The following is a 19,327-nucleotide window of genomic DNA, read 5'->3' as shown; positions in this document are numbered from 1 at the left end:
TTTTGCGTTGCGTTAGGTCCGTCCGGAACCGGAGGGTTGCGCGGTGTTTGCAAAAATCGCCACCCTCGAAATGGCAAAATTTTGCCTACGACGACCTGGCCGACCCGTGGAGGGTGCGAAGAATTTTTTTGGTCCACGGTGAAAAACCTTTACATGAAACTTTCTCAAACGCGCCACTTCGGAACCGAGTCATTTGTGGGGATTATTAAATCTCTTTAAGGTAATATCGTTTCAAGCGCCGAGGTTGGGTTGGTGACTGATTTTTGTAATTTGAGAATAATGTCCTGTTGGGTTGGAGATAAAATTAGATAACGCCGCGTAGAGTTACAGGAATTTGGTTTCGCCGATCCGATGTGGGGAACACGACTTCGCAATCAATACGGATTGGCACAGTTTCTGATCGAAGCAGACCCGCGAAGGTGCATGCTTACGAAACGGGGCCGATTTGGGCCAAGCGTCTTAGTCTAAGGAGCGCTGGAACAAATACCTTAGGTAATACCATTCCCTCAAACCTTCGTGACCATGGTCATGGTGGTGTCTGAAATCGGGGACACTTCTTTCTTTCTCTAACGACATACCGTTTTTGCTTCCTTCCGCACCGGATGCACAATGCACCACGAACAAGGCTCGCGCGAGGGCTTAGCGCGGCACCTCCAATCAAGCGCACTGGACGCACGTGAGCTGATAGCTGATGACAGGTGAAGCCACAAATCCGCGTGATATACTGACGGCTCACGGCGACCGCGGCGAATGATGTCCCGGCACCCGGCGACCATTCGGCATAAATCAATATTTTATGCATGCATTTCCGGCAGCGTTGGTTCCGATGCGACAATCAACCAACCGTGAATGGATGGGCATCGTTGCCGAGGCCCAAAGGACCCCGTTTGGTCAGCCGCGTTTTCGTGACGGCGGCCACTCTAAGCCGACACCAAATCGACGAGTTGGGTTTTAACAGTTTCACGAAAAGCTCGCCCAATGGCGTAATTTTCCCGGATCCCGCGTTTCTATCCGATGGCACAGCGTCGGCTTTCGGATGCAAAGCCCCAAATCGGTCATGCCGACGGCAAGCGTCTATTTGACGACCGCAAGGAATTCGACCAGAACAACGCACTCGCCATTTATTTTGAACATCATTTTTTGACTATTGGCGAATGGATGAAGCACAATCGATCAGTTTTTTTTAATAGTTTACCTTTATTCTCGTATTCCGGATTAGAAATAGATACAGGATAAATTCAAAATACACAACGGACAGGATTTGCGCTCCGGTTGATCGTGACACCGAATATTGGTATATATTTAAGCCGTTTTGGAGTAATTTTGTTTTACCCTTCTTAATCCAAGGGACATATCACCATATTCACAAATTATTTCTAAATCCAAAACTGTAAAAAATTTTACATGCAATAGAAAAGAGTAATGTTCCATGCACTGTCATTTGTAGTTATTTAACTAAATTATTTATCTTTTATTGCTAAATAATTGTAATAATTGAGCACCAACACAACAATCCGAATCCACTTCTATCGGTTGTTGGATTCGTTAGAAAGACTTGTCTCGAAGAATCTCTAGTGATAATAACAACCGATTGAGCTGATTGACCACTACCGATTCGAATCTAGAAAGTACGTCAACTTAGAGTAAAAGTTAAAGTTGGTAAGAAAATACGATCGTGCCCATTTTCGCAGAAGAAAATAAAACATTCCAAACAATGTTTTACAACGAAAATGGTTGTAATCCAAACTATAAAAAATTTATGACAATTTACGCCTTACAAAACATAACTAACACACACGGAACGGTCCAACGGCAATGTGTGGATTTTTCATGGAAATTTATCTTATATACTAATTTATTGCCCTCTTTTAATAGCATAATAAGAGCGGAGGATTGCAAAAATACAATTCCCGAAAATTCCGACACTGGGATGTTTCGGATTCCCCCAAAAAAGGCACAGATTTAGTACACTGCCAAAGCCCAATGCTATTTTCATCGCAGATGCAAATACGGCGCATAGGGAGAAGCTGCACCGAATCACTGCATACGCCATTGCATAGTTCCACTTGTGACGATATATTAAATTCTCGCATATCACATCCCGTGCAATAGAAACGTAAGTGTAACTATTTACAAACATTCAGCCCACCTCGGCACGCGGAGCGCAACAGACGAAGGCTCGCCATTGGATCGGAGCCTTGGTCGGGAAAGCCAACCCCAAACAGAGCACGGTTCCAACGGTTGTCCGGTTGGCGCAGGCGAGATGAGACTACATGCCCGGCCCAAATCTGGACGCGACTACCCAGCCCGTCGGTGCGGCGTGCCAACGGATACGGCGTGTCCCGTTTCCAAGAATATCTCTGAAAATATTCCTATTCGAGCTGGTTGGCTGGCTGGCTGGGCAGGCGATCCAACGGAGCAATTCCATTACCGGGCAGCAAACGCTCATCTCCGCCGCTACGACAGCACCCTGGACCCTATCATTCCTTAGGTACATACGCCTTATGTACTACGACGATCCTCCGAACTGTTGGCGATCGAGTCCAGAGAAACTATATCCTAGTACATAAGCGTGGTAGGTCTGTGTTGTGTGCCAGCTCGGGAATTGTAGTACATTCACTCACGACATCAAGGACAACTCGTGCTGCATCACACTTTCGCCTGCGTTCCACAGGACAGCGTGACGCAAAGATGGCTACGTACTGGGGCAGCAGTGTTTCTGGTGGCGGGTACATGAATAAATAAATAATACTCCACCGCATCCGAAGGGCAGTAAACGTTGCGGTTACACAGCCAACCATCCTATACTCTCCTGGTTCCGAACTGGGCGTGACCTGGATGGATAGGATCGAATCCACATCCACTTCCCGGGGACTATCTCCGGGTTCGCCCGAGCACAGAATCCTTGCTGGACACGCTGGAAAAATCACTTGTTGCGCCAAGCGGCGCCCTGCGCCTGCTCCATCACGCTGGACACGCAGGACTTCCGCGCGCGAAGGAGCGAGCAGTGCCGAAGGATGTTTGCGGCATTTGCATAGCTGACGTAGGCGTTGACGAGTGTGCGCAGTGCCACCCGGAAAGGGGTTAGCGTGGCAAGGCGTGTAACGCTGGCGAATCAGTAGCCAGAAAGTCATTCGGAAGAAGCCCGGGGAAACGTTGCGCATCGGCGGCCGGAGTCCTTGCCGGTATCGTAAAGGTTGGCCGATTGCTCGGAGACCAGTTGCCGTTACGCCGCGTACCAAGAAGGGCGACAAATAGGACGAATTCTGTCGAATCGTGCACATGTCCCGCGGGAATAGCCTTAAAGTTGATGGTCTTTCTGCGGTGCATTATTGCGGTGTTTTTGAGTAAGAGTCGAAGTGGTTTGGCACCAAGTGCACCAAAGGACTGTGTGGCTGACAGGAGCCCTGAGCCCGAAAAAGATACGCAACCGACCACAGGAAATAATGAACGATACTAGTGTAGTGGCCGAGAACCAGGCTCTGTTACTGTCTCCGTATAGTGCCACACTTGACTACCCTTTGAAGCAGGTCCAGGCCCAGGAAGCGGAAGGGGCCACCAATGCACCCACGCTGGTCAGCTACTTCCAGCAGTTTTTCTATCCCGCCACCGGCAGTCCGTCGGCAGCGAGATCAGCCGCCGGACGGGAGTTCCAGAGTCCACTGGATCTGTCGTTGCGCCCAACCAATGCAGTGCCCATGACGCCTCCGTCGACACCGTCGCCACCGAGGAAGCGGCTCAAATCGTTCGACGAACCAGGGAACTCGCTGCCAACGGTCCTAGACCCAGACTGGCGACCACAGCCGGCGACGAAGAACCAATTCTCGGACACCGTGTGCATCGACGACAAGCGGTACTACGCGAACACGACGCTGGATTCGGGTTCCAGTTCCAGAAACTTTCCGTTCTTCGCGAATCACAACGCCCTCGGTCCGGGGACCGCTGAGGGTGCCACTGGCGGAACCTGTGGCACCATCGTGGAGGACCCGGAAAAGGTAGAAGAATTTATCGACATCACGGGCGGGGAGGAAGATCAGAGCCACGAACGGTACCGCACGAGAAGTCAGCTGCCCGAAGAGTGTGACGCCGATGGGGATGGCGATGGGATCCTACAGACCGGGGATGACAAATCGGACTGCTCCAACATCGACGTGGAGTCGCTCGACGACGAGGACGAGCACGACGATAGCAACGCGTCGATCAACATCGTCGACAGTGAAGAGAAGGAAACCGAGGACGCCGTGTTGATCGACGGTAAGCGATACTTTGAGGATGAGCGGCTACACCTGCAGGCGATCGAGGGATTCGCTCGGTTGTTCGAGCGTAGCTTCGGTGAGTTCAGTGAAAAGTCCCGGTCATCGTCCACCGACCGGAAGCGATCGTCTACCGGTGCTGGCCGGGGCGGTTCAAAGCCCGAACGACGGCGAAACAAAACTCGCAAGCACCCGATCGACGAGGACAACTCCAGCCCCGTGTCCGGCACGATCATCCGGCAGCTGCAGGACGGCGAAGAACTGGTCGTGCGGAAGGGTGATATCGATCCGGCATTCAACGTGGTGGAAATCACCGACGAGGCGAAGGAGATCCTGTCGAAGATCGAAAACAAGATCGGCTCCTACCTGTGTCAGCTCTGTCGGGAGCTGTACGACGATGCGTTCGGGTTGGCGCAGCATCGCTGTTCGCGGATCGTGCACATCGAGTACCGGTGCTCCGAGTGTGACAAGGTGTTCAACTGTCCCGCTAACCTGGCGTCGCACAAGCGCTGGCACAAGCCCCGGGGTGTCCACGGGGCCGAGGGAAGAAAGTCTGGGGCAGCTACGGGCCCGACGAAAGGATCGCACCGAGAAGATCACGCCAAGGACGAGGAACCGATCGAGATCTTGGACAATTCCAACGACGTCCAAGTGTCCGCCCAGATTCCGCCCAAAGAAGAGTCCTACCCGTGCGGCCAGTGTGGTAAAACCTTCCAAAGGTAGGACAAAACGCGGGGGGGGGGGAGAGGGACCCGGTTTTGGGTTTAGTTCTAAAGCATACGCCGCATGCCGCGGGGAACTCTAATTACAGGCAGAGTTACCTAAAAAAGCATGCCGTCACGCATCAGATGGAGCCGGCGCTGTTGCGGACGGGTCCACAGGCGAGGACCACAACGGACCAGAGATCTCCGAGCCTCGGTACCCCCATGCCTTCCAGCTCTATCGCATCCAGCGGGGCGGCCCAGCATCACATGCTCTCCCAGGCACAGACGGCAAATGGGTGCGGTTTTGCGGCGGCATTCGATAAGCTGACACGCCCCCTGGCGGCTGCGAGCGGAAGTGCGTCGGTGCTGTTCCCCTTTGCCGCCTGCTACGGTGGTATGGCCACGTTGGTTAATGCTGGCTCGACGGCGGCTGCTGCCTCCGCTGCCAGTGGCCACCATTACAACGAGCTCGAGAAGCGGCGCTGGCAGTCCCTCGGGGAGCTCTACCTGCAGCAGCGCGAGCGTCTGTCCGCGTTCCAGTACGTGCGCCACCAGCAGTACGGAGACTACTTCAAATGGTAAGTGGCCGACTCGTACAGTGTAGCGTGTTCCGAAAGTGCACTTCAAACAAGCTGTTGAAGGCTTACTATGGAGCTGGTTGGGTTATCTTTGGATTCAAATTAATATTATTTCTTCCTCGAGTGTCCAAGTAACAAACCAAGCCGTTCATTATGGGATAGTGTCAACCAGTTTTACTCACACGATGTGATTCTTGGAGCCTTTTTTCTAATCCAAAATAATGTTTTAAACGTAAACAAAAGAGTGATAATGCAAATAGCTGGCCACTGGCCGGGGTACGACGTCCATTGCATGACTGAACTAGGTTCATTATGTTCCACGTTCATTACATTATGAAACTTCCACGTAACTAGCGTTGTTACTATCATTCCCTTGCTTCATTGTGGTCGTTCCATCGTAATTAATGAAATGCCTCAACTTCATAGATAGCTCGATATATTATTTTCCCAAATCAAGCGACGATCTTTTCGGCACTCTTGTGATTAAAATGCAATGCATTTTATATGCATAAAAAGCATAAAATGAAATGCATGTTAATAGATTTGCTACAAAGGATAAAAGGCTCATTTTGAAATATTAGTAAAACTACTCACTTAATGAAATATTTAAACTACTTGAAATATTCACTACTCACTTAATGTCACAAATATTTTTATGAAATATGATTATGTTATTGCCGATATTAAGTATCTGAAAATGCTGAGTTTTTCTCCTGGTAGAGTGTTTTTGCGGGGAGTACTTCTTCATTACTTCGATACGAATAAAAGTGCTACCGAAAGTCATCATATTTTAATGGATGTTAATGGTGAACATGCTATTGCTGAGAGAACGCAACAGATATGGTTTGCCCTTTTAAATAGTGGTGGTTTTAGATTGCAAGACCAATAGAGACATGGGCAGCCAAACAAAGTTTGATGATGAAGAATGTACAGCGTTGCTCGATCAAACGCTAAAAGATCTTGCAGAAATGTTAGGAGTTGACCACACGATAGTTTCCAACACCTGAGTGCGATTGGAATGATTAGAAAAATTTCTTTTGGATTCCACATAAATTGAAGGAAGGAGACAACAAAAGAAGGATAACCATTTTTAATTTCTGCTTGCACTGCATAAAAGAAAAGGGTTTTTGCACCGAACCGTCTCTAGTGATGTAAAAGGGAGTTAATTTACGGCTCCCACACGCAAAAAAGGCCTGGATAAAGCCTGGTGAACCAGATCCATCAAAACCAAAGCAAAAGATTCACTGTGCAAAGGTTTTGCTGTGCATATGTAAAGATATAAAAGGTGTGGTGTACTATGAGCTTCAAAAACCTAATGAAATTGTTGATGAATTTAAAAAAAACGAAACAATGTTGAATAAACAGCAATTAATGCGTTTGAAGCAAGTTTTGGCCATAAAACGATCAGATTTGTAGAAAATACATGATAAACTGATTGTTTAACATGACAACGCTTGATCGCACATCGTGAAACCGGTCAAAACTTATCTCGAATATGTCAGATGGGAACTGTTACCCCATATTCAGCAGACATTGCTCCTTCGGACTAATATTTATTCCATTGCATGACTAACGATTTCCCAGCATAGCACAGGTTCTCTTCTTATGAAAAATGCTGAGACCCAATAGATTAACTTCTAAAGATGAGGAGTTTTATCGACGCGGAAATCGTTAATTACCTGAAAGAAGGGGCAAAGTAGTAGCTAACGATGGACAATACTTTCATTAAAGTAGTCATACGTTTCATTGTTATAATTAGGGCACAATTGTCGACTAAAAACTGCATTAATTAAATCAAAGTCACCTCGCACCTAGTTTTAAAGTAAATACTAAAGTAAAATAATTCTATTCTTTTGATTTTCCTGTAGCCCCTGATGGCAGAAGATTTGTAGGTTTGTCGATCTTTTAAATTCTTTTTTTTGCGAACCGATACCAAATGCAAATGGTTCGTTCATACCACAATAGCTTCCGACACGAGTGGGTCTAATAAACAAACCCAACATGGTACATAGTGTTATTTTGGGCTTTGTTACTCTATACTTAATAGTTACTTAATAGTTACTCTATTATATGATAACTATTATATTAAGACTATTTATCATGTGAATTTCTAATTGAAACATAAAACCGTCCAATACTCAATGAGCGCTGTTCAATAACGTCGGTGGGTCTTCTACCTACCTAACAAAGCTTGGAACTTTTCTTTCGATCAAACTGTACTTTCTAAAAAGGCTGAACCAACGAAAGCTGTCTTTGTAGGTTTTTAATCACGTTTTTTTGAAGACAATTTTCAAATGGTGCCTGTTTTGATGTAACTATTAGCAATTATTTGGGAACTGCAGTGAAAGCACATCCTCACTATATTTAGTTTATTTTCCCAATACATAAGCCCAATACATACATTTATTTTATTGATCGTATTCTATGATTTTTGCATAATTTTAAGCAGCATTTCCTTTGGCAAACTTTCCAAAAGCATTTCACGCAACTACTAACCCTAGTCAACTTTGTCCACTTGCTGTGCTCCTATCTTCTTCAGCTTTAACCCGTTCCAGTTTGCTGCGGACAAAACCTGACCCAACATTCTGCGGCCAGTTCCGCGCCTGGCCGCCGCGCCCCTTTGGCCGACCCACGCACCGCACGTCAATCATCCTCCCTCCGGTGCGAATGGGTCTCTTGCGACATCCCCGTCCACTTCTCTGCAAACGCCACTGCCGGGTGCCACAGTCGGCTCAGCTCCAATCCTGCATACCGCAACCCCGACGGCCGGGACGAGGAACCCTCCACCGTCCTACAGCACTCCGTGCGGCTCCTCCACAGGTGGTTCGAGTCACGCTCCGATGTTCGGCGGGACACCGTTAGCAACCCACCCGACAGCTTCGCACCCCGGAATGGCCGCCTTTTGCGCCAACGGCCGCACTCTGCTGCCACAGTCGGCGCACTTCCGGGGCGAATGAGACCGAAGGTTGCAATCAGCGTCTTGCGTGTCCCGGCTGGAGAATCCCTGCGCCCACGTTATTAGCTAAATCATAGTCTGTTTTGTAGTTCTAGTCACTCCAGTCAGCACTCAACTCACGCCCATCCTCTGGGGCTCTGGATCAAAGAGGAGTATTAAATAAATTGAAATAAAAATGACTTTAAATCAAATGTGCATTCACTCGCCGTGGACATGCTTCACGGAAGCTATTAATCCGATTGCACGTCGTGTCAACATCGTTGTCAATCCGGTATGCCCGAGACACCCGGGACCGTCAAACGACCAGGACACACCTCATGTGGTTTCTGTTTCAATTTCCGGTCAAACCGAACCCAAGAAACCGGTAAGTAAGTGTCCCCTGCGAGCGGATATCGATTTGATTGACATTTTTGTCTCTGCGTGCTGACGACCGAGTGGCCGAGGATGGGTGAGTCAGGAAGTCGGTTACTATTTATGGTTTGATTTGACCAGTTTAGCTGTTTGTTTTATTCCGATTGCCCCGTCCCTTGAAGCACAAATATAAGGTACCGCGGACATCGAAACCGTTTCTCTGACGATCGTATGCTGGTCGAGACAAATTGGACCAGAAGGCAATACCGAATGGCAGAAAAAGGGTGCGCGTGCCGTGGCCGAGTGTCACAAAGGGAAATCAAATATTTACTTAACGTATTTCTCTACCGAAGGGGGTTGCAATACCTCAGACAGAAGTAAGCTGAAATCCGTAGGGGAAAAGAATGTCCCCTGGAATCTTTGAGTGTCGTCGATTTTTGTCACAAACGTACCGTCGTCACAGAGCGATACTTATGCTCTTTTAATGGGGTGTTAAATAGAATGGCGCGCAGATTAGTTCGTATGTTTCGTTCGTCCTGGTACCTCTCAGCGTGAATGGCAGCATATCACTGATTGATAGATTAATAGATGACATCGGCATCAATATGTTTTTTAATGTTTCATTCACACGAACAAGCAAAATGTTTCGCCAAGTGCTGTCTGAATAAAACTGCCGTATGTTCGATTTTCCCAGCTTACCCTTGCTTTTCATGACAGGACACACCTTCAGCAGACTAAAAAGTTGCAGCTCTTCAAACGTTTAATGTTAATAAGTACAGGCCACGAACTGACGACCGGTTAATCACACCGTTCGCTTCTAGATTGAGTTATTTAAGTCAAACATAAGCCATCATCAACCATCACACACTGCTTCGTCGGCAGACGCAGGTAAATGGCACTATTTGCAGAGGGTTGCTGACAGTTCACAGCCACCCACCTACGATTGACACTGGCCTCCAATTACCGGGCTCGACATACAGTGGCTACGTTACCCCGACCTAACCCAGTGCACCTAGAGCCAAGCTGGCAAGCCAACAATCAATAACGGCAGAACGGCGTACAGGATCCGGCACATGATCGTACTCCTGGCCGAGGTCCTGCAGAAGCCCCATAATTAGCGGGGTACCAGCTTGGGTTGCCATTTTCTCAACGATGTCATTATGCTCTCTGCTCCTCCAGCACAGCTCCCCCAGCGGTCCTCATCGGCCAACCGTCCTATTAGGTGTCCATCAAACATTTATCGGACTTTTAAGAACTTAATTCTGTCGCCGTTCTCATGTCGCCACACGATGGATGACTCCATTCTCGACCCCAAAGTGCAGCTGATTGAATTTCCGCAGCACTTGGGTGGGTGTGGTGTGTGCCTGTGTCCGTATGTGTGTGGTAGGAAAAATTACAACACAATACCGGCGTCTGATGAATTATTCACAAAACAAACGATGCACAAACGGTGGCCTTTCGATGCGCTGCTAATGCACCATTTTCGTGCCATTTTCCATCATCTTCACCCTGCCCTGGTTGCGGTCCACGCGGTCTAATTGGAAAGGTATGCAGCGGCCCAAGAGTTCAATATCTCGGGGCCGAGCTTGGCGAACCCGAACTAACAATTCCGTTTCCGCAGAGCAGGTGCCGCGTGGTTTTCCTTTTTTATTACTGTCGACCGATGCGACACTTGCGTAGAAATGACGCAAAACGAGCCGAGTGTGAGAACTCGGCACAAATGCGACCGTTTTGTCATTTTGTTCAGTGTATGCAATATTGATTTGCCCCATTGAATTACTATGTACTTTTCGCGTGCATCCCGATCCTCAATCCTGTCGGCACAGCAAGTGGCTCTAATATGCGCGACAGTGAGATTTCGACACTTTTTCCGCCCTTTCAGTTCCACACGAAATTTTTCAATGCATTCGTTCGTTTTAAAAAGATTTATCATTGAGAGCAAATAGACCTTTGCTAAATAAAAAAGGCCTAACAAAATCATGAAATACTATGCGGCTCCATTACAGGCAATATGATGTACCTAGAGACTCCGATCAGGTTTACTTTCCTATAACGAATTTAATTTAAAAAATTTATACTCTACTTCTGAATAGAAATGATAATGCTGCTTAAGAAAACTAGTGCTTTAAAATTTGGGTTATTTGGTTACTTTAGTTCCAGACAGTTGCACCACATTGAATTGTTTAACAAAATAAACAATGCTTTTAAAAATTTGGGCAGTAGGAACTAATTATTATTGTAGGGCAAAAGTTGATTCGTTCAAACTAAATAACAAGGAAAAAAATCGACATCGCTTCGCTGAACAACTTCTCTACACAACTTCGAATCTCTACACAAGTTGCGTGAAAGAGGTTAACGCGATGGGAATCTGTCATGCAAGCTACGGGAAGCTTTCGCGTGCAAGTTTCGCTTCACGAAAGCGTTCGGAAAATTGAAGTTTTAATTTTCCTGCGAAACCCGGTGCCATTCGCGGCGTACCCCACTCTGTACCCCACTTTCACAGTGCGTCGCGAGCATACGTCTCCCGTCGTGCAAATCGCCCCTCAAAAACGGAAAATCACTCAGTGAATGGCGTGGAGTGAATGGCATGGAAATGAGTGTTCACGGTACTCATTGAAATGAACGATCTTCTTTTAAGAAAATGTTGCCACGATTATTGCAGAAAAATACTTGAAGTCCATCCACTTCCGGATAACAAAATATGAAACTAATGCCTTAAAATTGAATTTCGATTTGCAATCGACTATAAAAGGAAAAATAAATAAATTTTAAAAACATATTACAAAAAGTTGTATGGTCAATGGAGAACAGATAAAAAGCCACAGAGAACACGCTATCAGTAGGTTACATAAAATACCGTTAGCAAAAAAGGAACTGTGACAGGTTTTGACACCGCTTGAGTTAACGATACTAAATGATTTGTATTTAGCATCAACCGCATCATAACACGAGGCTCATAGTGCCGGCATTCTAATGCTCGTTTTTGCTTCGTTTCTCCTGATTATAACATGCTGTTGTTTATGTTCAATAAAGCAATTGGTGCTGTCATTAGCGTATTCTCGCCCAAAGCCTGACAAAGGATAATATTTGATGCTTCGAGCGCAAAACCGAAACTAGCAAAATGAAACACCGACACCAATACAGTGCCCGCAGCTCTACACCCATTTTTAAAGGCCAAGGTCACGTTCACTTACACCTGTGCAGCTCGGTTCGTTCGCCAGCAGAATCGAGAAAAGGGTGGAACGCCGAAACACCACCAGCTTATCCTTTTCCTGTAGACACGATAACGTGACTTGCCGCTTTTCAGCTTTTCCGGTGTGTTAGTGACGTGCAAGTGTTCTCCACCGTTTTCCGTTTTCCCGTTGCCCGAGCAGGTTCGAGTCCAAAAATTCATGGCCAGCACCTTTTCACGGCCACGGTCAAGTTGTACTGAGCTAGCTGAAGCAATGCTCGATCGATCGACCGATGCAGAGAAAAACGGCAAACTAAAAGCAAACTGTCCCTGTGCCAGATGTAGCCAAAGAACTATCGTTTAAGCACAGGCAGCAGGATGGCAGATAAAGTGTTAAAAATAAATGAATAATGTGTAATTACAAAACAAAACGCACCATTCTAGCGACAGATGTTTGTAAGATTTATAAACTTATGCAATGTTTTGTAAGCACAACTATACACAAATGTCCATTCCCGTGGGCGCATGCGCCACGTTTTGAAGCACGAATACCATGGGAAAATTTTGAAAGAAATCATGCAAACATCGGGAAAAACGGGCACACGCATCTGTTCAAAACATAAACAAACCAGTCCAAGCCCATCGAAATGGTATGAAAACGGTGTTCTGCTTTTCTAATAATTCTCAAAAGTACAAGCGACAAATCATCCATTGGACCTTTTCGATTACATCTAAACAGCAATACTTATTCATTTTCGTATGTTTATAAATTCATCTTGAAACTAGGTGCTTTTCGAAAAGTAAAAACACCGGAATCGATTCCCGTGCGGCGCATCATCATGTAACCGACACCTACAGAATAACCTTGCGATCCATCCGTGTTGCCCTTTTCGAAGACCCCTGCTCACGTTCTCTCTCTTTTCTGCGCGTACTCCCACCACTACAAGCCGCTGATTTGCATATGATAACATTACGTTTGTGTCCGGTAGCTGTCCTGTGTTGGTGAACCTTTCTGTCCAAGTTCCAAGGGACATAGCTGCACCGGTTTCTTCTTTTACTTGGCTCACGCAGCACTATGGAGGGCCAGTAAATCTTCCAACACAATGCGCCAGGGCAGGAAATGTTAGATCAATAACGAAAAAAAGCATTGCTTCCAGTTCCAGCAGAGTTTCTGAATGTTACCTTGCAAACGACTAATAGGCCGTACTAAATCAATTAACAGCTGCTCGGACGGATCCGTGGAAACTGCCACCGTTGCTCCGATGGAGGCGCATGATCAGCGATGAGAATAATCGATTTTCTAGCGTAACCTTCGATTCTGGCCAAAACCGCAAGACTTAACCATTTCAAATTATTTATAACACATTCGGGAGCCTTCAAATTCCGCGGTGCTGTTTGTTGTCGGCATTTTACGTGCGTTTTAAATGGGCCACCGATTCGGGTTGGGTTTCCAGTGCCCGTCGTATGATGACCTTTCCGTTGTTCTATTTATCCGTTGTTGAATGTGTAACATTTTATTACATTCCTACGCTACAACGTTTGCCGTACGGAGAGAAATTTTGAATTTTATCACGTCGCGAGCACCTTGAGAATTTGATGCATTTTCGCCAACCAGGTCACGCCTGGCGGGTGTATCTTGTTGGTTTAGTGTGTTGCATTTGCGGTCAACATTTTACTGGCCACCCACAGAAGGACCGGGCGGTTTTGGCTAATGACCAAAAGTTGGTCAGATTTTTATTACTCCCGTTAATGTGTTTCATTATGACGATGGTGAGCTGCCTGATTTAGTTTCGATTGAGGTTCACGAGTTGAGGTGCGCGGCTTTCATACGAACGTTTTTCAATGCACTGTACTTTGAAATACAACAAGCGGAACAGAGACAAAAGCAGCATTGGAAAACTAGTGACGATATGGTCTTTATTGGTTTGTGTAACGAAGCACTGTAGCGAAGACAAAGAAAGTTGCCAGAAATTTCGTACGACGCAATTCATCGAAGCTGGAAGACAACTGGCAAGTGTTGGGCACTGCAGCTCGTTGCTGGGGAAAAGGTCCCTTTTTCCCATTCCGGATCATACGATTGATCATCTTATTGCATTTAAAACAACCGTCCAGAGAATGAGTTTCGGTAAATCGGTTTCCATTCGAGGCGAAACCATCGACGGCTGGCTTTTTTTTCTTTTCGCAAAATGTCTGTACGTCGCATTTTGAATTTGCTTCAGCAAAGATTGCTCCAAGCAGTGTGGCCGAAGCGCATGGGCCAACCGGTGCCAAAAGAAAACGCTCCAAGCTGGTTCCGAAGGGAGCCAAAGGTAGACGCGCTCGGGCAACCCTTTTCAGACCTCCTGCTGGAAAATTCTTCCACATTGCACTGACCCCTGGCAAAGTTGTACCTTCAAGTTGACCGAAGTGTTGCCTACCGATTGCCAATTGCGTCCGTTAGAAATATGCAAACAAGGGCTTTGCCAAAACAACAACACAGCGATGGAAAATATTGAAATAATAAACCAGGGTGCCACTACTACTCTAACGGTTCCTCACCACTACAGTTGCTTTCGAAGCACCTCAAAATTCCTTTCCCGGCGAGAGCACAAAAACAAAGACCCAACGAGGAGCCGTAAATTCATCGCCGCTTACTAGTGTTGGTGAAAGCTCCTTTCTAGTGTGTTGGAAAACTGGCCATCCTCACGTCCAATCGATTTTTCCAGTCGCCTGATGCTACAGTGTCGACCTTCAAAACCCATCCTGGCGTGGCACGAAGGTAGTCCTTCTTCGCGCACACAGCCTATGGCCTTCACTAACACCAGTGCAAGGGTCACGTAAACACGGGAACCCGTTGTGCGGACAGTTCCAGAGGGGCGGTCGAAATGCTTCGCGCACCGACACCGCAGCACCGCATAATCCCGTTCAGCGGCCAGAACTTGGCGTCTTGGCACTAATTCCACAGAAAAGATTACGTTCCGGTTTGGCAGCCACAGCCAAGTGTGAAAACTCGCTTCCCTGGCGGAACCCGCCAGAGATGTGATGTCCAAAAACGGACAGGTCGATATTTTTCCAGAAAGATGTTTATACGGTTGTCGTGGCCGCTAGCGCTAGTGGAAAGTTCGAGAAAAAGAGAGAGAGAGAGCATTGAGTTATTGGTAAACGAGGACTTCCGGGCGAAAAATGAAAACTTGAACCAGCAGGACGAAGCATGGTTTGAATTTTCACTCACTCGATCCGTGCCCGCATCCTACGGCAGGGATGAATTTGGTGGACGACATAGTAATGTTGACGGCTGAGTAATATTAAAACAATATTTGTTGGAAGCAACGATGCACTTCCTTAGAGTTCAAACTCAAACATGTTCAAACTCAAGCTCATGCTAATAAGTCAACAATTTATACAACCGCGAATTTACCCTACTGCCTGTATTTAGCTCTTTAAACGCCTCCGGTGCGCTACCTCAATTTGGCGCATTTGCTTATGCGCACAAAGTAGATTGCGCAAGAGTATTACACACCAAAGCTCAGAATCTCATACGAAGCTACATCTTTGCCGACGGTGCGATTTATTCCGGTTATGGTATTGCGTCACAGGCAAGCGAATAAACGATCGGTTTCCATCATTTAACTCATTATTACCGTCGTTACCCGTAAGTTAATGCGCTTCCCAGAACTGCATCAGTAAGTGAAGCGGCTAGACAGTGACCATCGAAAGCTGGTAGAGGGTTGCTATTTTCAAAGGGAAAAATATTAAACGCCATGAAAAGTATAGGGGAACCTCAACAGAAACATTGGGCCATGTGTGATTTGGGCAATCTATAAACCATCTCTCTAATTAACCCACCGTAGGTTTGATCAAATCTGTGCCGCACTGTAGTTTGTCCAAACATAAAAAACGGCCCTTCACACGATGTGTGATGCCCTGCGAACTCGTCGATTCGTCGCCATGTTGTTGCCAGCCTCCGATTGCTTCGCGCGTCTACGGTCCGATGCACGGCCAAGGGCGATGGAGCGTGTCACCACAGTTAATCATGCACACATGCAGCGCATCTGCGAAAAAGTGTTTCAATAGAGATAAAAAATCATACACTCGTTGCCGCTCCCGACGAGCTCCACGCCCCGATTCCCGTTCCGCTTTGGCGGTGTGTGTCACCTGTGCAGCGGGCGCACGTGCCCGGTGGCCCACGCGCACCGCCGATTTCCGGGGAGCGCAAGGAGCGTGCGAGCGGCGGGCTTGCACAACGCGATGCAGCGCCAGCGCAGTGTGGTGGACACGCCATGCATCCGCCCTGTCCCATCCGCCTGCCCGCGTGTCGGCGTTCAAGGTTATAGCGAACCATGCATTTCATTGTGTTCCTCCTCCTGCGCAGCGTTTACCGTTCCGTTCCGTACCGCCGACTCATCGCTGCGGGAGGACAAGCCGGGGCAGTGCGGCAGGCAGGTCGCGTCCCGGGGGACGCGCTCCGGGATGCGCGGCGGGATGATGTCGTCGATGGCACTGTTGTTTCACTAAATATAGTTGAAACCCTATATGGGCCTTCAAGTGCACGGCCCACGAGAGGCTGTGTGCGTGGACACCCCTGCACGTGCTGTACGAGTGTGCGCGCCGGGAACAAATGCACATCCCCAGGGCGGAGATTGTTCCATGCACTTTTCACTAGCCCCCGCCCGGTTTTGGTAGAGACCGATTTAGCACCAAAAATGCTAAAAATATAGATCAAGACAGGAGCTTTTCGCTGTTCAGTTCCCCCTGTTTGGAACACATGTTTTACTGTGCCCGGGTTTCTGTTTCCCTTTTCGCAATCAACTCACACATCGCCACCGCTAATCTTCCACGAACGGGCCTTGCGGTCGCAGCTGGATTCTAAAACTGCACAGAAATGCATCGCAGAGGTGCAGCTGGGCGTGGGCAGGCGGATAAGGCTGTACTGTGGAATTTTTCTAGAGTGCAAAGGTTAGCCATGGGATTAGTGGGTGTCAATATTAAACAGACGCGATTAGTCCGTAGATGGTTGGGTAAATCGTTGCTTATCTTATTACGATGCAACGATGCAGCTATTTGGCGATTTAGCATATTGCCGCAGCGCTGTTTTATTCAATAGATCGCAATTTGGTAAAAAATTAAAGAACACAACTAATAGAGGATCTGATTTTATTATGGTAGTAACATGAAGATATGACTTCCGGTTTATCTGTATGGCCGAGCCAGATAAGTACCGAACATTAGTATAAGTAAACAATTTCAAGACTATTAAGCATCCTGCAAGGACAACATGGAGAAAGATGTTTTGGATTTGTTTTATCATTCACGGATGCCAGAGTTCTCTACAAGATAGTTTGGAACAAGGATTATCGAAACAAATCCCCATGTAAGAGTGCATCGAAAGCCGCGCCCTGGGTTCCTTCCACAGTTGAGAATATACGAGACCGATCCAGGGCGTAATCATTGTTGTTCCAATTTGGCGCATGTTGCTTGCTGTAAAGGTTGCCCCAAAAAGTGCTGGCACCTGGAACAACGTTGAAGCTGTTGTCCGATAGGTTTGATATTTCAGTTTTTGTTGTCCTACCAGCAAGGAATCGAATCTACAGCACGACGATCGCGACGAATAGAAACAATAGCCTGTACCGGTGCCAACCAAACGCAACCATACGGTCCGAGTGCGTTCGAAACTCACCGCAAAATCCGACACCAAACGCAAAACCACACACATTCGCGAAACGGAAGACGATCGCACGCAAACGGGTGTGAACCAAAAGTCAGTCTTGGGGAGCCCCCGCCCCGCGGGAGTGGGTGTGGAAACGGCGAAACGCTAATAAATATGACAGAAGAAAATTCAAGTTCACTGTCAAGGTCGCAATCAGTACGCAAACGCTATCGCTCTGCATTGCGGGAGCACCCCGAAAAGCGAACGGCAGCGGCAAACGCCGAGAACAGGGCCGCCGACGGCACGACGACCTGCACGAGCGCACACGAACCGTCACGCACACCACGACGGCAGCGATGCTCCCCACGAAATTCCGGGCGCCAGCAACAGAGTAGCCAACGCGGCGCGATTGGTCCCGTAGGAACACGAAAAGGGTCGCCGTTTTGGGGAGCGTATCCGAAATTGAGACCAATCGAAGAAGCGAGATAGGAAAAGGATGTGCGAGCGAGAGAGTCGAAGCTCCATCCTGATCGATCGTTCCTGGCGACCGCAATGGCGACTGGTTGTTCAAATAGCAGCCCCCCGATTCAGCAAACTGAGGCTGCCCGTGAACATCGATTCCAGGAAGCGGCCATTTCTAGCTCTAGTTGAGGGAGCAGGTTCCTTGCCACGGGGCCAGCGTGGTGAAACTAATTAAAGTGCTGCGTCTGTTTGCAAACATCCGCTTCACAGCCTCACGCACCTCTAGCGGGGCTTCAGAGGGTGGCACCTCATTGTGCATCGGGTGGCCCCCCCATGAGGGGGCATTCATGTTCTCTAGGAGGAATGGGCATCAAATTTATCATCATCGGCAGCGCTCCAATTTCGCCATCTTTACAGGTTTACATTCGGTTAGCAACCGACACCGAGACGATGTTTACATGGCAAACTTGTGTTTCAGTTTCCACGTTGCCATAGGTCAAGAAAAAACTGCTGCCAACATATAACCTGCGGCGACCGAGACTGGCATCAGATCATGACATCATCTCATGCTTTGGGGCTGTTTTACAATGACACATAATCACTCCGTAACCCGGTTTTATCGCCCTATCGCGATCTGGTTCCAGTACGAGATGAGTACGGGTTGGATGAATTTTTCGAGCATCGCGCAATTCGCTGCCAAACAAAGGGAAGAATGTGTTTGAACACCACCACAGCGAATAGAAAACCCAATCGAAACAAATCGTCGCACATGCGTTATGTTAAGAGAAGTGCCGTGTTCGAACATGGAACTACAAACAGGCTCACAGATAGTTTCTCTTGGGTCGCATTACAAATATTGGGTATGGTTTCAATAAAATAGGCCAAAAGGGTGTCAGCGACGCAATGGTGCGGTACCAATGTATGTGGGCCCGCCAGACCCTTCGTTGGTATTGGGGAGAAATCTTCCCATTGTTGGTTCTAAAACGCAAGTTAAACTCGATTCATCTCGAACAAACACGTTAACCAGTAACTGGAACCGATTCCGATGGTTCTGTAAATGGTGGCATGATCCTAATCGTTGTTGGGTAAATCGGTCGGTTCGAGTTGGTTCAATGATAATCGGAAGCCCTGGATGGTCCGCGTACCTGGCCCTTGATTACCTTTCGCGGGTTGGTTTTTGCTCCTCATTTGTTTCTGAGCAAAACAAAAACAAAAACAAACTAAA

The 19,327-nt window shown here is 47.5% G+C and overlaps 1 protein-coding gene across 1 annotated transcript; it reads left to right on the top strand.

Annotated features, from left to right (window-relative positions):
- The first annotated feature begins 3,446 nt into the window (after positions 1-3,446).
- On the top strand, positions 3,447-8,111 carry LOC131207399 (myoneurin). The gene is made up of 3 exons (XM_058200011.1): positions 3,447-4,972; positions 5,065-5,535; positions 8,075-8,111. Exons 1-3 carry the CDS (start codon positions 3,447-3,449, stop codon positions 8,109-8,111), a joined length of 2,034 nt encoding a protein of 677 aa, XP_058055994.1.
- Positions 8,112-19,327: the final 11,216 nt, after the last annotated feature.

Source organism: Anopheles bellator, chromosome 2, assembly GCF_943735745.2.
Source record: "Anopheles bellator chromosome 2, idAnoBellAS_SP24_06.2, whole genome shotgun sequence".
NCBI lineage: Eukaryota > Metazoa > Arthropoda > Insecta > Diptera > Culicidae > Anopheles > Anopheles bellator.
This window is presented reverse-complemented; position numbering and strand designations above follow the sequence as displayed.

Coding starts and splice junctions, on each gene's coding strand:
- LOC131207399 (XM_058200011.1), top strand. CDS start 3,447: ATGAACGATACTAGTGTAGTGGCCGAGAACCAGGCTCTGTTACTGTCT. Junction 4,973..5,064: donor TGTGGTAAAACCTTCCAAAG/GTAGGACAAAAC, acceptor CTCTAATTACAG/GCAGAGTTACCTAAAAAAGC. Junction 5,536..8,074: donor TACGGAGACTACTTCAAATG/GTAAGTGGCCGA, acceptor TATCTTCTTCAG/CTTTAACCCGTTCCAGTTTG.